Below are 14696 nucleotides of genomic sequence, written 5' to 3'. Positions count from 1 at the left end.
ACCTCGTAGGGGTTATAGTCTCTACACCTCGTAGGGGTTATAGTCTCTACACCTCGTAGGGGTTATAGTCTCTACACCTCGTAGGGGTTATAGTCTCTACACCTCGTAGGGGTTATAGTCTCTACACCTCGTAGGGGTTATAGTCTCTACACCTCGTAGGGGTTATAGTCTCTACACCTCGTAGGGGTTATAGTCTCTACACCTCGTAGGGGTTATAGTCTCTGCACCTCGTAGGGGTTATAGTCTCTGCACCTCGTAGGGGTTATAGTCTCTGCACCTCGTAGGGGTTATAGTCTCTACACCTCGTAGGGGTTATAGTCTCTACACCTCGTAGGGGTTATAGTCTCTGCACCTCGTAGGGGTTATAGTCTCTGCACCTCGTAGGGGTTATAGTCTCTGCACCTCGTAGGGGTTATAGTCTCTACACCTCGTAGGGGTTATAGTCTCTACACCTCGTAGGGGTTATAGTCTCTGCACCTCGTAGGGGTTATAGTCTCTACACCTCGTAGGGGTTATAGTCTCTACACCTCGTAGGGGTTATAGTCTCTACACCTCGTAGGGGTTATAGTCTCTACGCCTCGTAGGGGTTATAGTCTCTACGCCTCGTAGGGGTTATAGTCTCTACGCCTCGTAGGGGTTATAGTCTCTACACCTCGTAGGGGTTATAGTCCCTACACCTCGTAGGGGTTATAGTCTCTACACCTCGTAGGGGTTATAGTCTCTGCACCTCGTAGGGGTTATAGTCTCTACACCTCGTAGGGGTTATAGTCTCTACACCTCGTAGGGGTTATAGTCTCTGCACCTCGTAGGGGTTATAGTCTCTACACCTCGTAGGGGTTATAGTCTCTACACCTCGTAGGGGTTATAGTCTCTACACCTCGTAGGGGTTATAGTCTCTGCACCTCGTAGGGGTTATAGTCTCTGCACCTCGTAGGGGTTATAGTCTCTGCACCTCATAGTGTATTTACATGTATTGTAAGTTTCTTATAGCACTACCTTTTTATCAATGTGAGGTTAAAGTGAATGGTTTGTTCTGGCTGAGGTTGGAACCGAATGCTAAAGAACTATGTGTCTGTGTGTGTGTCAGGTTGCAGACAGAGAGTCAACGGTTAGCGGAGGAGGAGGAGAAACTGGAGCAGCAGATGGAAGATGGCCGAGCTGTGAGTGACATACACACTATGTCTTACTATACTTGTGAAGACCTTTTGGGGACTAACAATTGATTCACTTTTTTCCCCTAAACTCTAATTCTAAGCCTAAAATATATTTTTTACAAGTCAAGACTGGCCTCACTTGGTTTACTACTCTTGTGAGGACATCTGGCACTAAAATGTGCACACCTACACACACCTACAGACACAGAGAGAATTAGGATGGCCAAGCTGTGAGTAACGCACACAAACACTCACTGATGCACGCAGACCAATTGAATGGGCTAGCTAGAATACATGCTAGAACAAGTAGCCCCCGATCATTACGTCCGTTCTTCCCACCAGTCCTGACCGACGAGGCTCCTTTCAGAGGAATAATACATTTTCCCATAATAATATGTTCATGCAGCTTTGATGTAGCACCTCTCGTTCAGGAGCAGGAGCTTTACCAAGACCAAGCCCTCCTTGCATCAACAATGTACCATGCAGCTTTGATGTAGCACCTCTCGTTCAGGAGCAGGAGCTTTACCAAGACCAAGCCCTCCTTGCATCAACAATGTACCATGCAGCTTTGATGTAGCACCTCTCGTTCAGAAGCAGGAGCTTTACCAAGACCAAGCCCTCCTTGCATCAACAATGTACCATGCAGCTTTGATGTAGCACCTCTCGTTCAGGAGCAGGAGCTTTACCAAGACCAAGCCCTCCTTGCATCAACAATGTACCATGCAGCTTTGATGTAGCACCTCTCGTTCAGAAGCAGGAGCTTTACCAAGACCAAGCCCTCCTTGCATCAACAATGTACCATGCAGCTTTGATGTAGCACCTCTCGTTCAGAAGCAGGAGCTTTACCAAGACCAAGCCCTCCTTGCATCAACAATGTACCATGCAGCTTTGATGTAGCACCTCTCGTTCAGAAGCAGGAGCTTTACCAAGACCAAGCCCTCCTTGCATCAACAATGTACCACTTAGACGTGTGTAATCGCTCCACCTCAAGGCAACCGTGACTGTTTACCTCAGAATGACCTTGTATTTTACAACAGAATTCTCCTCCTCTTCAAGTCTTTTGTTCTTATGTTTGTATTTCTTCTCCTAACCTTTGATTTTAGAGGTTGTAGAGACGGGAATCGCACACCGAGCGTGTTGTTTAGTCTCGTAGCCAAGGAGCAGACCGGTGAAGGTTGACTCGTATGATAAGTGGGGATTTTTGCGGCATGGCAGAGATGGGGCCACCCTCAACAATGAGCTTTTGTTATAAAGGGGTTGTCCTCCCACCCTCTTTAAAGGTCGACTCGGTGATCTGACGTAGAAGCAGAAAGTAAAATGGCATAGTGAAGCGCGAGGCTCAACTTCTATGCTGTTTCGGTGCCCTGGCTACCAGGCTGTAACTGAGAGAACCCCGTACACACGCGCAGATACTGTGTGAGAGGGAAGTCTTTGCATCTCACTCATCTCAATATCTGCGGTGCTGCTTGTGGCAACGTCATTTCACTGAGTCTACCTTTTTAAAGTAGGGATATTAGGTATTGAGTCATCGCTGGTGGATGCTGGGCCCTAAAGTCTCATTAGCTCCCTCTTGTGGGTTGAAAATGCATGAATGACATTACTCATCTACCCTTTTATAATGGCATTCCTCATCTAGGGTCACGGTTACAACTTGAGACTGAAAATAATAAAAGAATGGTATGTGGTTGGAGTGTCTAACCCCGCCCCTGTCTGTCTCCTCCAATAGAATGCAGCGGTGGTGGTGGAGGCTACAGCAGGTAGGTGTCACCCGTCTCTGACTGAATGAGCGACTTTCTAGCTGTTGGCAACCGCTGGTAGCAGTCGTTGCTCCACTAGCTTGATATTACTTGACCCAATCAATTGAATTGTTGAAAGATGAAATAATAGGTCTTTGTTTCTGTTTGAGTTGGTAATGAATGTGATGTGTGGTAAAAAGACATCGTAAATAACCCAATAGATTTAAACAGAATCGGGACAGTTGAATGTTGGGCTTAATAAACACCATATATTCCCACAGAAGCAGACCAAGCAGTTATCTTGGAGAATGGACAGGAAGAAGTAGAGGCTGAATCCGGTAAGGGGTTAACAATGTTACCTTCATCTCTCCTTACTCTGAATCAACTGAAATGGGTTCTAGTCCCAGAAGACACTACAGACTGTACTGGCCTTTGATGGTATTTGTATTACAAAGGCAATACGTTGTATTCATTCATCAGTGGAAGTTCATACATGCATACAGTATCTATGCATTTCAATGAGATGGAATACATATAAATTGATGCTGATGAAGAATCTCATGTGTGAAGTTATCAGGGGAAAGCATAGAAATATAATTTATAGAATGTGAAAATTCCTTTAGACCACTGCTGTTTTGCTGCACCATGATGGGTCTAGTAATTCTATTTCTATGGGGCAAAGAGCACACAACACAAGCCAAGTCAGTGGAAATGTTCTGGTTGGTTGGATTCAGGGTCACAGGGACGGGCAACATGCCTTAGGCTTGGTGCTGAAATGTCACTCCTATCATTAGGACCTTCTGTCATGAGTCCAGAACAGCGTTGATTCTGGAAGCTGCTCTCTCTTCACTTCTTTTGGATTTCTAATATCACTCGTCCCATTGGCCGGCCTCTTTTCTTGTCTTTCTCCTTTACTCTCCATAACTTTCTCCAAGTTTCTACAAATGTTCCACTCTCCTGCTTCTTCCGTGCTCACTATTCTAGCTGGACTTTCCAGAGCTTGGTAAGATTAATGTGCATCCTTGCCAAGGGTTCTTGCTGATAGAAGACTGGGAAGATGATTGAAACATTTCCTAACTATGATCTGTCTGTCTTGTCACAGTTTTAGGAACAGTTGAGGCAGCACTATTGGAACGAGCGGAGATCCTCACCAATGGGAGAGGAGAGGGGGAGGGGCAAGCTGCAACCCACAATGCATCAGAGGAGGGCGTACTGCACAACAGCACCAACGGTCCAGTGACGGTCGTCCCTGAAGATGGTGCCATTACCATGACGTTCCTGGGGTTCACGGAGGCGGAGCCAGGCGAGGCTCCGGTAATCGAGGAAGGAGGACTGATCATGATGCGAGCGGAGCGAGTGATTGTCAATGACGAGGGAGACGAGCTGGCAAATGATCTTTCCTCTATGGGTCAGGAACAGGAAGTAGACTCGGCCGCGTCCAATCAGAGGTCAGAATCTCCTGAGGAAGGAGGAATTGATGAGGCGAAACCAGAGACAACTCCTGAAGAGTCCTCAGAAGTAGCAAAAGAGACTGAGACAGAGGCAGACACAGTATCCGGAGGTTTAGGAGAAGGACAGATGGACACTGTAACTAGAGATTTAGGAGAAGGACAGATGGACACAGTAACCGGAGATTTTGGAGAAGGACAGATGGACACAGTAATAGAAGATTTAGGAGAAAGACAGATGGAGGGTGTGGGAAACAGTGGTGGAGAGGAAGAGGCACAGCCAGTAGAGGAAGCTCCTGTGTCTGACTTGCAGGCCCCAGATGGCGTTGTGGCTGCCATTCCCGTCTACTCTGAGACCTTACTCACCCCCAGGCCCGACGCAGAGGGAGAGGCTGCAGGCGAGCCGGCAGAGGGCGATGTGGAAGTGAAGACTGAAGTGGAAGTCAAGGGGGAAGAGGAGGCTTCGGTGGCCCCAGAATCAGCCATCCTCCCTGGGGGCCAGTTCCTGGAGGTGTCCCTAGTGGAGCCCCGGACTGAGCCAGAGCAGGAGCCCCTGCTGTTCCCATCCAAGGCCCAGACCCTGGCCTTGGGGGAGCAGGCTCCAGCCGCCCCAGAGACACTGACCGCTACCAGGGGAGAGGCGGAGGGAGGGGTCGATGTGGCTCCCAAACGCAAGACCTGCCAGTGCTGCTCTGTCATGTGATCAATCATTTCTTTCGCTCTCTATCTCTCTACCAAATTCTCCAATGCTTTCTCTGTGTAATACTACAAGAGGGACTTGAGTCTGCCTCTAACACTGTGAATGATGGGGGGGGTGGTAAGATGGTGTTATTACTGAAGTGCCTTGTGGATCTCCTTCCCTAAGGGTATAGCTCAGTTACCCATCCAGAGGAACCTGGGTTTTGTTCAGTAGGGCGAAGTGCTTTGAAATGAAAATTCAAAACCAGTGTTTTTCTTATTGGACCAGGTCCAGGTAGGCCCTCCCTGTTCGAGTCAGTTTTTTTTCTTTTGATGAACACAACCCTGATGAACACAACCCTGATGAACACAACCCTGTCAGCCTTGGCTGTGTTACTGTTGTCTGGTAATGAGAATGAAAGACCAGTCTTGATCTATTATGCTGTATCTGTGTATCCACCCTACTAGTCACACAGAATCTGCTTTAAACTGACCTGTGCAGGCTGTGATAAGAGTTCTGTTTGGGGGGGGGGGCTTATGTGTGTTTTTAGTGAGTTATTTTACAAGGGAAATGCTTATCGAAGGCCCTTATCTTATTTTGTCCAGTAGGTATGTACAGTAGGTATGTACAGTAGGTATGTGTCAGAAAGGCCTGAGGGTTGAATCATGACCAGTACAGTAGGTATGTGTCAGAAAGGCCTGAGGGTTGAATCATGACCAGTACAGTAGGTATGTGTCAAAGGCCTGAGGGTTGAATCATGACCAGTACAGTAGGTATGTGTCAAAAAGGCCTGTGGGTTGAATCATGACCAGTACAGTAGGTATGTGTCAGAAAGGCCTGAGGGTTGAATCATGACCAGTACAGTAGGTATGTGTCAAAGGCCTGAGGGTTGAATCATGACCAGTACAGTAGGTATGTGTCAAAAAGGCCTGTGGGTTGAATCATGACCAGTACAGTAGGTATGTGTCAAAAAAGCTTGTGGGTTGAATCATGACCACTACAGTAGGTATGTGTCAGAAAGGCCTGTGGGTTGAATCATGACCAGTACAGTAGGTATGTGTCAGAAAGGCCTGTGGGTTGAATCATGACCAGTACAGTAGGTATGTGTCAGAAATGAAACCCTAGTCCTAACAAAGTGCTCTACTGTTGACCAGGGTCTATGGTCTCTGGTTGAAAGTAGGTCACTGAGTGTACAAAATATTAGGAACACCTGCTCTTTCCATGACAGACTGACCAGGTGAAAGCTATGATCCCTTATTGATGTCACTTGTTAAATCCACTTGCACATGGATTGTGCATGTGTGCCATTGAGGGTCAATGGGCAATCAACATATTGAAATGCCTTTGAACAGGGTTTGGTAACAGGTGTCAGGCGCACCGGTTTCAGTGTCAAGATCTGCAACAGCTTTCTGTGTGGATTAAGAAAGGACCACCACTCAAAGGACATCCAACCAACTTGACACAACTGTGGGAAGCATTGGAGTCAACATTTCTGAATCTTATTTTGGTCCATTATCAATTGTTGAAGGGAAAGTATGTTTTTATATCTAAATTCTATGCATTTTATTTTCTCGGTGTATTTTCCATTGAATACAAACAGTGCTCTGACATGTATATAGCCACCATGAAATCACGTGGGAGTGGGGGTTTATGTATATCTTTCTTTCAACAGGATACTTTTGAACTATTCAATAATGGTTTAGTGATTAAACTGACACTTGTGAAATATTATTTGATGTCCTGTCTCCTGTCTCACCATTTGTCAACATTGGACAATGAAAAACTACCATGTTGCTCCATTCTAAGCTAAAACACACAGATTATGGAGTAACCTTTGACGGGAAGAGTCCAAACACACAACGGTGCATCCCAAATGGCGCCCCGCTCCCTTCATAGTGCACTACCCTTGACCAGGTCCCTTGGGCACTACCTTTGACCAGGGCTCTTGGGCATTAGGGTGCCATTTGGGATGCAGACACTAACTTTTTCCCACACAGGCTTTTGCCACACCAGTGCTCTGAACATAGCAAAGGTCAATTGTATTTTATAAACTGTGTGGTTTGTGCCCTGGATGCTGATTGTCTGATATCTGTGGTATATCAGACCGTATACCACGGGTATGACAAAACCAGTCATTTGTTTCCTTGGTAACCAGTTTATAATAGCAATAAGACACCTCAGGGGTTTGTGGTATGTGGCCAATATATCATGGCCTGTATCCAGGCACTCCGTGTTGATTGGTGCATAAGAACAGCCTTTAGCCGTGGTATATTGGCCAAACACCACACCCCTCTCGTGCCTTATTACTTAAGTATACTATACCAAAGCAATACTATTTATCTGTAGAAAAAACTCTTAATAAGAAATGTATTAATTGGGAGAATATAAAAATGGGGCAGCAGGTAGCCTAGTGGTTAAGAGCATTGGGGCAGTAACCAAAAGATCACTGGTTCGAATGAGCACACAACTGTACATGAGATGAGCATTAAAAAAAGCTTTTTTTTATTTTAGCAATCTTGGAATTTGCCATAGAAAGGAGTCATTTTCCTGGCACTATAACTGTGCAACTTTCTGACATTTGAAGAACATTTCACCATAGCAGGACAGCAGAGCTATGACTGGACCCCTCTATCCCAGCACCAGTGTTCTATACACACAGACACATCAATGAAGTATAGACATACTGTTGATATAGAAATACAAGATAAATATAGTGATACATGTTGTAGATATGATAGATATACTGTAGATATGGTGTATAGATATAGTGAAACCTAGATACTGAAGCCATGTTCGCTCTATATGCCACAGCTCTCCTCTGCTTCCTGTCTTCGAGCCAATCAGCTCCTGCTGCAGCTCTAGGCTGTGAGGACCTCCTTAAGCCCATGGATCCACCACGACTAGACCAGCAGCTCTTGGGAAGATGGGCCCTCGTCGCAGACAGTGTGAGCCACCCCTGGTATTACTCAACCATATTAGCTCTCAAGGTAGCACCCTCTTCCCTGTATGTAGAGCACTGCTTTTGTCCGTGGTCTAAATTAAAGCTTTATGTAGGGAATAGGGTGCCATTTTGGATTAAATTGCATTTGACTTGTCATTCCCCATTATTCATTGTGATTGTTTTCTGATTGTTTTTTGATATTTTGAATGTTTCTATTGTTTTTGTGGCTGCTGTATGAAAACTAATAATAACCACAGTCACCATGGAGTTTACATCTGCTACCAACACCAGAACCGGAACCGGCATGGCGGCTGGTGCAAGTAGTGTATATACCCGACAGCATCTCCATTGTCAACGGCAACAGCACCTTCCAGTTAGACATGAGGGGCTTTTGGAACATCACTGGGGTCTCCCTGGAGACCTCCTGCCCAGACTTCCTGGTGATGAGGTGGGTAGCATGATTAACTACAGTATCCATAATGCTCGGTGTAACATAAACCTGTATGGTCTCATTAAAGATGTTCTTCAAGCTAAGGTAATGGTATCTCATCAAATCAAATCAAATCAAATGTATTTATATAGCCCTTCGTACATCAGCTGATATCTCAAAGTGCTGTACAGAAACCCAGCCTAAAACCCCAAACAGCAAGCAATGCAGGTGTAGAAGCATCTCATCTCCTTTTCAATACAAGGTGAATTCCGTAATAAGGGAGTCCACAGACCTGTACTTCCTGAGGAAGGTGGAGGGCAGGACGGGACGGGACAGAGGTGGAGGGTGGGACGGGACGGGACAGAGGTGGAGGGCGGGACGGGACGGGACAGAGGTGGAGGGCGGGACGGGACGGGACAGAGGTGGAGGGCGGGACGGGACGGGACAGAGGTGGAGGGCGGGACGGGACGGGACAGAGGTGGAGGAAGAGGAGATGGAGGAGTTCAGGAAACGTGGAGTGCCTTGGGCTTCCCGCCGCCAGTGCTGATGTATCTTGGAAATCCCTCTGTGATTCCTCTCGTCCCTGATTCCCTGCCCTCTTAAGACGGGTAGAAGAAGATCCATCAATGTGATGGAAGTATAGATTCAGGAAAGAGACGGGGCAGTGAAAGAGAGACTTGGAGACACTTTCTGTTTTGTAATAAAGCAGTTCTGTATGTACTGTTTGTCAATGTACCGCATGCTTGTACTGTACTGAATGATCATCATCATATTCTGTCTTCTTGGCTTCTTTAACAGATTTAATGACATTCATTGAGTTAAAGTCCTAGAGCTTCAGTTAATTCACTGAGACAGTGGAATCCAGTAGGAATGTTCACAGCAAATTCTGTGTTCAATTTAACACTTTTCCAGAGTCTATAGGGTCCACACTATTCAGAGCTAAATTAAGACTTTGTTAGGAGCTGATGCCATTACACTTTCTCAGTGTTAAGGCCTGCAGTTTTACAGGAACTCGTTTTGGGTGTTGACTTTGAATCAGATGTGCCAATTTAGGGTTAAAACAAAAATGTGAAACGTCTGGGGGGCGCGGAGAGGGTTGGGAAACCATGTAGTAGAGAACGCTGTCGGGCATCACTTTTAGCTTACTCATCAGATTCATCTGCTGTGGAGTTATAAACCTAAATAATACCCCCCCAAATATACGTTTTAAGAATATTTAGGTTTTTAAAAATATTAGTATATTTTGAAGTACAGTACCAGTCAACACACCTACTCATTCAAGGATTTTTCTTCATTTGTACTGTTTTCTACATTGTAGAATCATAGTGAAGACATCAAAACTATGAAATAACACATATGGAATAATTGTAGTAACCAAAAAAGTGTTAAACAAATCAAAATGTATTTTAGATTTTAGATTCTTTAAAAGTAGCCACCCTTAGCCTTGATGACAGCTTTGCACACTCTTGGAATTCTCTAAACCAGCTTCATGAAGTAGTCACCTGGAATGCATTTCAAATAACAGGTGTGTCTTGTTAATTTGTGAAATGTATTTTCTTCTTAATATGTTTGAGCCAATCAGTTTGTTGTGACAAGGTAGGGGTGGTATACAGAAGATAGCCCTATTTGGTAAAATACTAAGTCCATATTATGGCAAGAACAGCTCAAATAAGCAAAGAGATACGACAGTCCATCATTACTTTACAAGACATGAAGGTCAGTTAATCTGGAAAATCAACCAACTCTAAACCATAGGGTTTCACAAGCCAAACTTTTCTTGTCAACAAAGGCAGAATCTCTACGAACAATACAAACCTGTTTTTATCCAGGGTGTTCCGATTTCCGGAATGGTTCTTGCCACAACTAGGCATTTGTAGACATGAAAGTAAAAGTTAGAATTGTTAAATAAATACCTAGTTGCGGTACGATGCTAAGCCACACCAGTGCTCTGAACATACAAAAGGTAAATTGTACTGTACCAGAGCAATTTTTAAAATTGTATTTCACCTTTATTTAACCAGGTAGGCTAGTTGAGAAAAAGTTCTCATTTACAACTGCGACCTGGCCAAGATAAAGCAAAACAGAGTTACACATGGGATAAACAAACGTACAGTCAATAACACAATTGATACACTGTATATCTGCAGAAAAACTAGGAGAATCCTAGAATAATTGGGAGAACACTAGAAGAGTTAGGAGAACACTAGTAGAGTAGTAGAACACTAGAAGAGAGGAGAACACTAGAAGAGTTAGGAGAACACTAGAAGAGAGGAGAACACTAGAAGAGTTAGGGGAACACTAGAAGAGTTAGGAGAACACTAGAAGAGTGAAGAGAACACTAGAAGAGTGAAGAGAACACTAGAAGAGTGAAGAGAACACTAGGATAGTGAAGAGAACACTAGAAGAGTGAAGAGAACACTAGAGAGGAGAACACTAGAAGAGTTAGGAGAACACTAGAAGAGTTAGGAGAACACTAGAAGAGTTAGGAGAACACTAGAGGAGTTAGGAGAACACTAGAAGAGTTAGGAGAACACTAGAGGAGTTAGGAGAACACTAGAGGAGTTAGGAGAACACTAGAGGAGTTAGGAGAACACTAGAGGAGTTAGGAGAACACTAGAGGAGTTAGGAGAACACTAGAGGAGTTAGGAGAACACTAGAGGAGTTAGGAGAACACTAGAAGAGTTAGGAGAACACTAGAAGAGTTAGGAGAACACTAGAAGAGTTAGGAGAACACTAGAAGAGTTAGGAGAACACTAGAAGAGTTAGGAGAACACTAGAAGAGTTAGGAGAACACTAGAGGAGTTAGGAGAACACTAGAGGAGTTAGGAGAACACTAGAGGAGTTAGGAGAACACTAGAGGAGTTAGGAGAACACTAGAGGAGTTAGGAGAACACTAGAGGAGTTAGGAGAACACTAGAGGAGTTAGGAGAACACTAGAGGAGTTAGGAGAACACTAGAAGAGTTAGGAGAACACTAGACGTAAATGAGTCTCATGGATTGTTGCATGTTTGACACTATGGAATAATGTCTCAGATAAAAGCGTGCAACTTTTCACCAGATAAGCACAGAACATAGATGAACAAAAAGTAGTTTTTATTTCGCAACCTTGGAATTGCCTTGGAAAAGTGCCAGTTTACGGGTACTCTGCAACTGTGGAACTTTCTGACATTGAAGAACATTGTACCATAGCAGAGCTATAAGACTGGACCCCTCTATCCTAGCACCAGTGTTCCATACACACAGACACATCAATGACACATAGACATACAGTAGATAGATGCTGTAGGTATAGTGATACATATAAATATATAAGATAGATATAGTGATACATATCGTAGATTCTATAGCTATAGATAGACCCACAGTAGATAGATATACTGGTGCATAGATATAGTGAGACCTAGACACTGAAGCCATGTTCGCTCTATGTGCCACAACTCTCCTGTACTTCCTGTCTTTTAGCCAATCAGCTCCTGCTGCAGCTCTAGCCTGTGAGGACCTCCTTAAGCCCATGGATCCACCACGACTAGACCAGCAGCTCTTGAGGAAATGGGCCCTCGTCGCAGGCAGCCTGAGCCACCCTGCATCCCTGGAGAGTCTCAAGGTAGCACCCTATCCACTATGTGGCACCCTATTCCCTAGAGCCCTATGGACCCTGGTCCAAAGTTAAAACAAGGGATAGGCCTGGAAAAATTTAACCACTCTCAAATTCATAGACAGAGCTATGAAAGCAAGGACTGGCCATCCAATATATCACAATTATAGTTTTAAGCATGTTTTGAGGCATTTACAAAACATTGGATTAAAACAAGCTCATATTTGGGATTCTGTATGGGGTATGACAGTTGAACTAAGCTCATGAGGCATTTATAAGTTATATTCTTCAAGAATCAATGGGTACATATTATAAATGTTTAAGTCCAGAAATGGATGTAACATCTGCAGATTGCCCCCTTTTAAATAGATTTTTAGCACACTTGTCAACTAGGCTACATTTATCCTGCCTTTCCACGTTCATTGTACCGGTAATTGTTCTGTGACAATTTTGTATGTTGTATGGATTGTTTCTATAGTGGTTTCTGTATGAAAACGAACAATAATCACATCTCATCTCTCTCACAGACCAGAGACGGCATCACCATGGAGTTTTCACCCTCTACCCCCAACACCACCCAGAACTCCAACACCACCACAACCGTCCACTACACCCAGACTAACCGTTTCGGCAGCCGATGCGAGTCACTAACCTACAATATCTCACTCCTCAACGACAACAGCACCTTCCAGTTCGACGTGGGGGGCCGATTCAACCTCACTGGGGTCTTCCTGGAGACCTCCTGCCCAGACTGTCTGGTGATGAAGTGGGTCATTTATAGAATTGTACATTTGAGCCATTTAGCACACACTCTTATCCAGAACAACTTACTGTTAGGGGGTATTCCAGTGTTTTTCAACTCTGGTCCAGGTGTACCCATGTTTCTGTTGTAGATCCACACAAACCCACCTGATTCTACTAGTCAACTAATCACCAAGGCCTTGACAAGTTGAATCAGGTGTGGTTGCCCAGGGCTACAGCAAGAATGTGTACTGTTGGGGGTAGATTAGGACTGGAGTTGAGAAACACTGGTGTAGGCTATTCAACTCAGGTCAGGTAGGTAGAAACAACCACAAACTGCATTACAATCACTGCAAGTAAACCGTTCTCCAAAACACTCACTGGGCACAGAAGTCATTTCACTGAAATGACCCCAAACCATAACCCCTGAAATGACGTGGAAACAACATTGATTCAACCAGTGTGTGTGCCCAGTGGATAGCCTCTATCCCCCTTAAACTCAACTCTGGACCTCTAATCCGGGACTGATTTAGACTTGGGACACCAGGTGGGTGAAAGTAATTATCAGGTAGAACAGAAGAACCAGCAGGCTCTGGATCTCGTAGGGTAAGAGTTGAATACGCCTGTGTGAGTACGCCGGTGTGAGTACAAGAAAGCAAAGTACAACAGTAAAGTATCATTATTTTTTTTAGGTGGGAGGTGAGCTCCAGGAGGAGGGAGTCCACGGACCTGTACCTGCTGAGGAAGACGGAGGGTGGGAGAGAGGTGGAGGAAGAGGAGATGGAAGAGTTCAGGAAACAGGTGGAGTGTATGGGGCTGCCGCCGCCAGTGGTGATGGAGCCGGGGGATGCCCTCTGTGGTTCCCATCAGCTCCCCTGGAAACACTGAGGAGGAGGAGGAGAAGACGAAGCTCGATCAGAGTGATCAGAGAGTGGGGGCCGTGAGACCGATGTAGAGACACGTTTTCTGTCGTCTGTGTTGTAATCCAACATTTCCGTGTTTACTGTTTGTCGATGACCTGTAGAATTTTGAGGGGGGGAAAAGATGCACGATTTGTCATATTATTCTGTCTTCTTTGCTTCTTTAACAGATGTAATTACGTTCACAGACTGATTTAATGTCCCAGAGCTGAAGCTAATTCACAGAGACAGTGGGATCCAGCAGGAATGTCGGGACGTCATTAGGACTCTATGCACAATGGGAAAGAAAAGTATTTTATAATTGGATTACTTTTGTATAATTTGGCATAAACTCATTTGTCCATGCATTAAAGTGCTCATACTGTTAATTCTCAGATTAAACTGGATGGAACAGTGAACAATTTGTCATTTGTGAGTGAGAGAGTGTTTCTGCAGATGTGGGCGTGCACAAGCAAGGGGGGAAATGTGGGTGTGAGTACGGACATGGACAGGGCCAGGGAGAGAGTAACCTACTTTCAGAACTATTGGGTACTTGGTCCTACTTGGGTACTTGGTTCTGATTAGACATGACGTACCTGTAGGATCGACGTCCCACAACAAGAATAAGAAGGTCCCCTGTAGATCAGGAAGGTTCCAGCCCAGTGGCGTCGTCACCAGCACAGACGATACCATATCAACAGGTAGGTGCCATAACCTTACTAGGTATTGAGGGGCTCCTTTAAAGTGATGTCACAGTGTGTGCCATGCACTGTATGTAACCTGGTACAGTGTAGTCCTTCTTGTGTGGAGAAGGTTAGCTTTATCAGATTATAAATTCCTGTTACAGATCTCATTTGTAATATGCTGTTGGTTTAATGTTTTCAATTCAGTGTTTATTACATGGAAAACATATTTTACATACCACTAGTTGTCCATATAAAATAATTGCCAGCCATTAAACAAAATATGAAGTTTATATGCAATACCCCCTGTGGGAAATGTATATTTAATGATGATCACATTTCCTGAAGCTCCTTTGATCAAGTTTAGCCTCGTTGCTAATGAGGAGAGAT

The 14696-nt window shown here is 44.6% G+C and overlaps 1 protein-coding gene across 4 annotated transcripts in view; it reads left to right on the top strand.

Moving 5' to 3' along the window:
* Positions 1-14042, top strand: part of LOC109876237 (paralemmin-3-like) — a 42219-nt gene extending 28177 nt beyond the window's left edge. Inside the window, exons 5-12 of one of the 4 annotated variants that reach the window (XM_031832570.1) lie at positions 1088-1160; positions 2881-2911; positions 3172-3228; positions 7829-7962; positions 8216-8406; positions 11851-11992; positions 12511-12749; positions 13417-14042. In XM_031832570.1, the coding sequence (XP_031688430.1) occupies positions 1088-1160; positions 2881-2911; positions 3172-3228; positions 7829-7962; positions 8216-8406; positions 11851-11992; positions 12511-12749; positions 13417-13612 (1063 nt within the window). In that variant the 3' untranslated portion in view covers positions 13613-14042. Of the gene's footprint in view, positions 1-1087; positions 1161-2880; positions 2912-3171; positions 3229-3992; positions 6749-7828; positions 7963-8215; positions 8407-11850; positions 11993-12510; positions 12750-13416 lie in introns of those variants that run through there. The other 3 variants (XR_004211073.1, XM_031832559.1, XM_031832567.1) reach the window with 3 other exon arrangements.
* Positions 14043-14696: the final 654 nt, after the last annotated feature.

The sequence above is a fragment of the Oncorhynchus kisutch genome, linkage group LG1 (assembly GCF_002021735.2).
Source record: "Oncorhynchus kisutch isolate 150728-3 linkage group LG1, Okis_V2, whole genome shotgun sequence".
Taxonomy (NCBI): Eukaryota; Metazoa; Chordata; class Actinopteri; order Salmoniformes; family Salmonidae; genus Oncorhynchus; species Oncorhynchus kisutch.
This window is presented reverse-complemented; position numbering and strand designations above follow the sequence as displayed.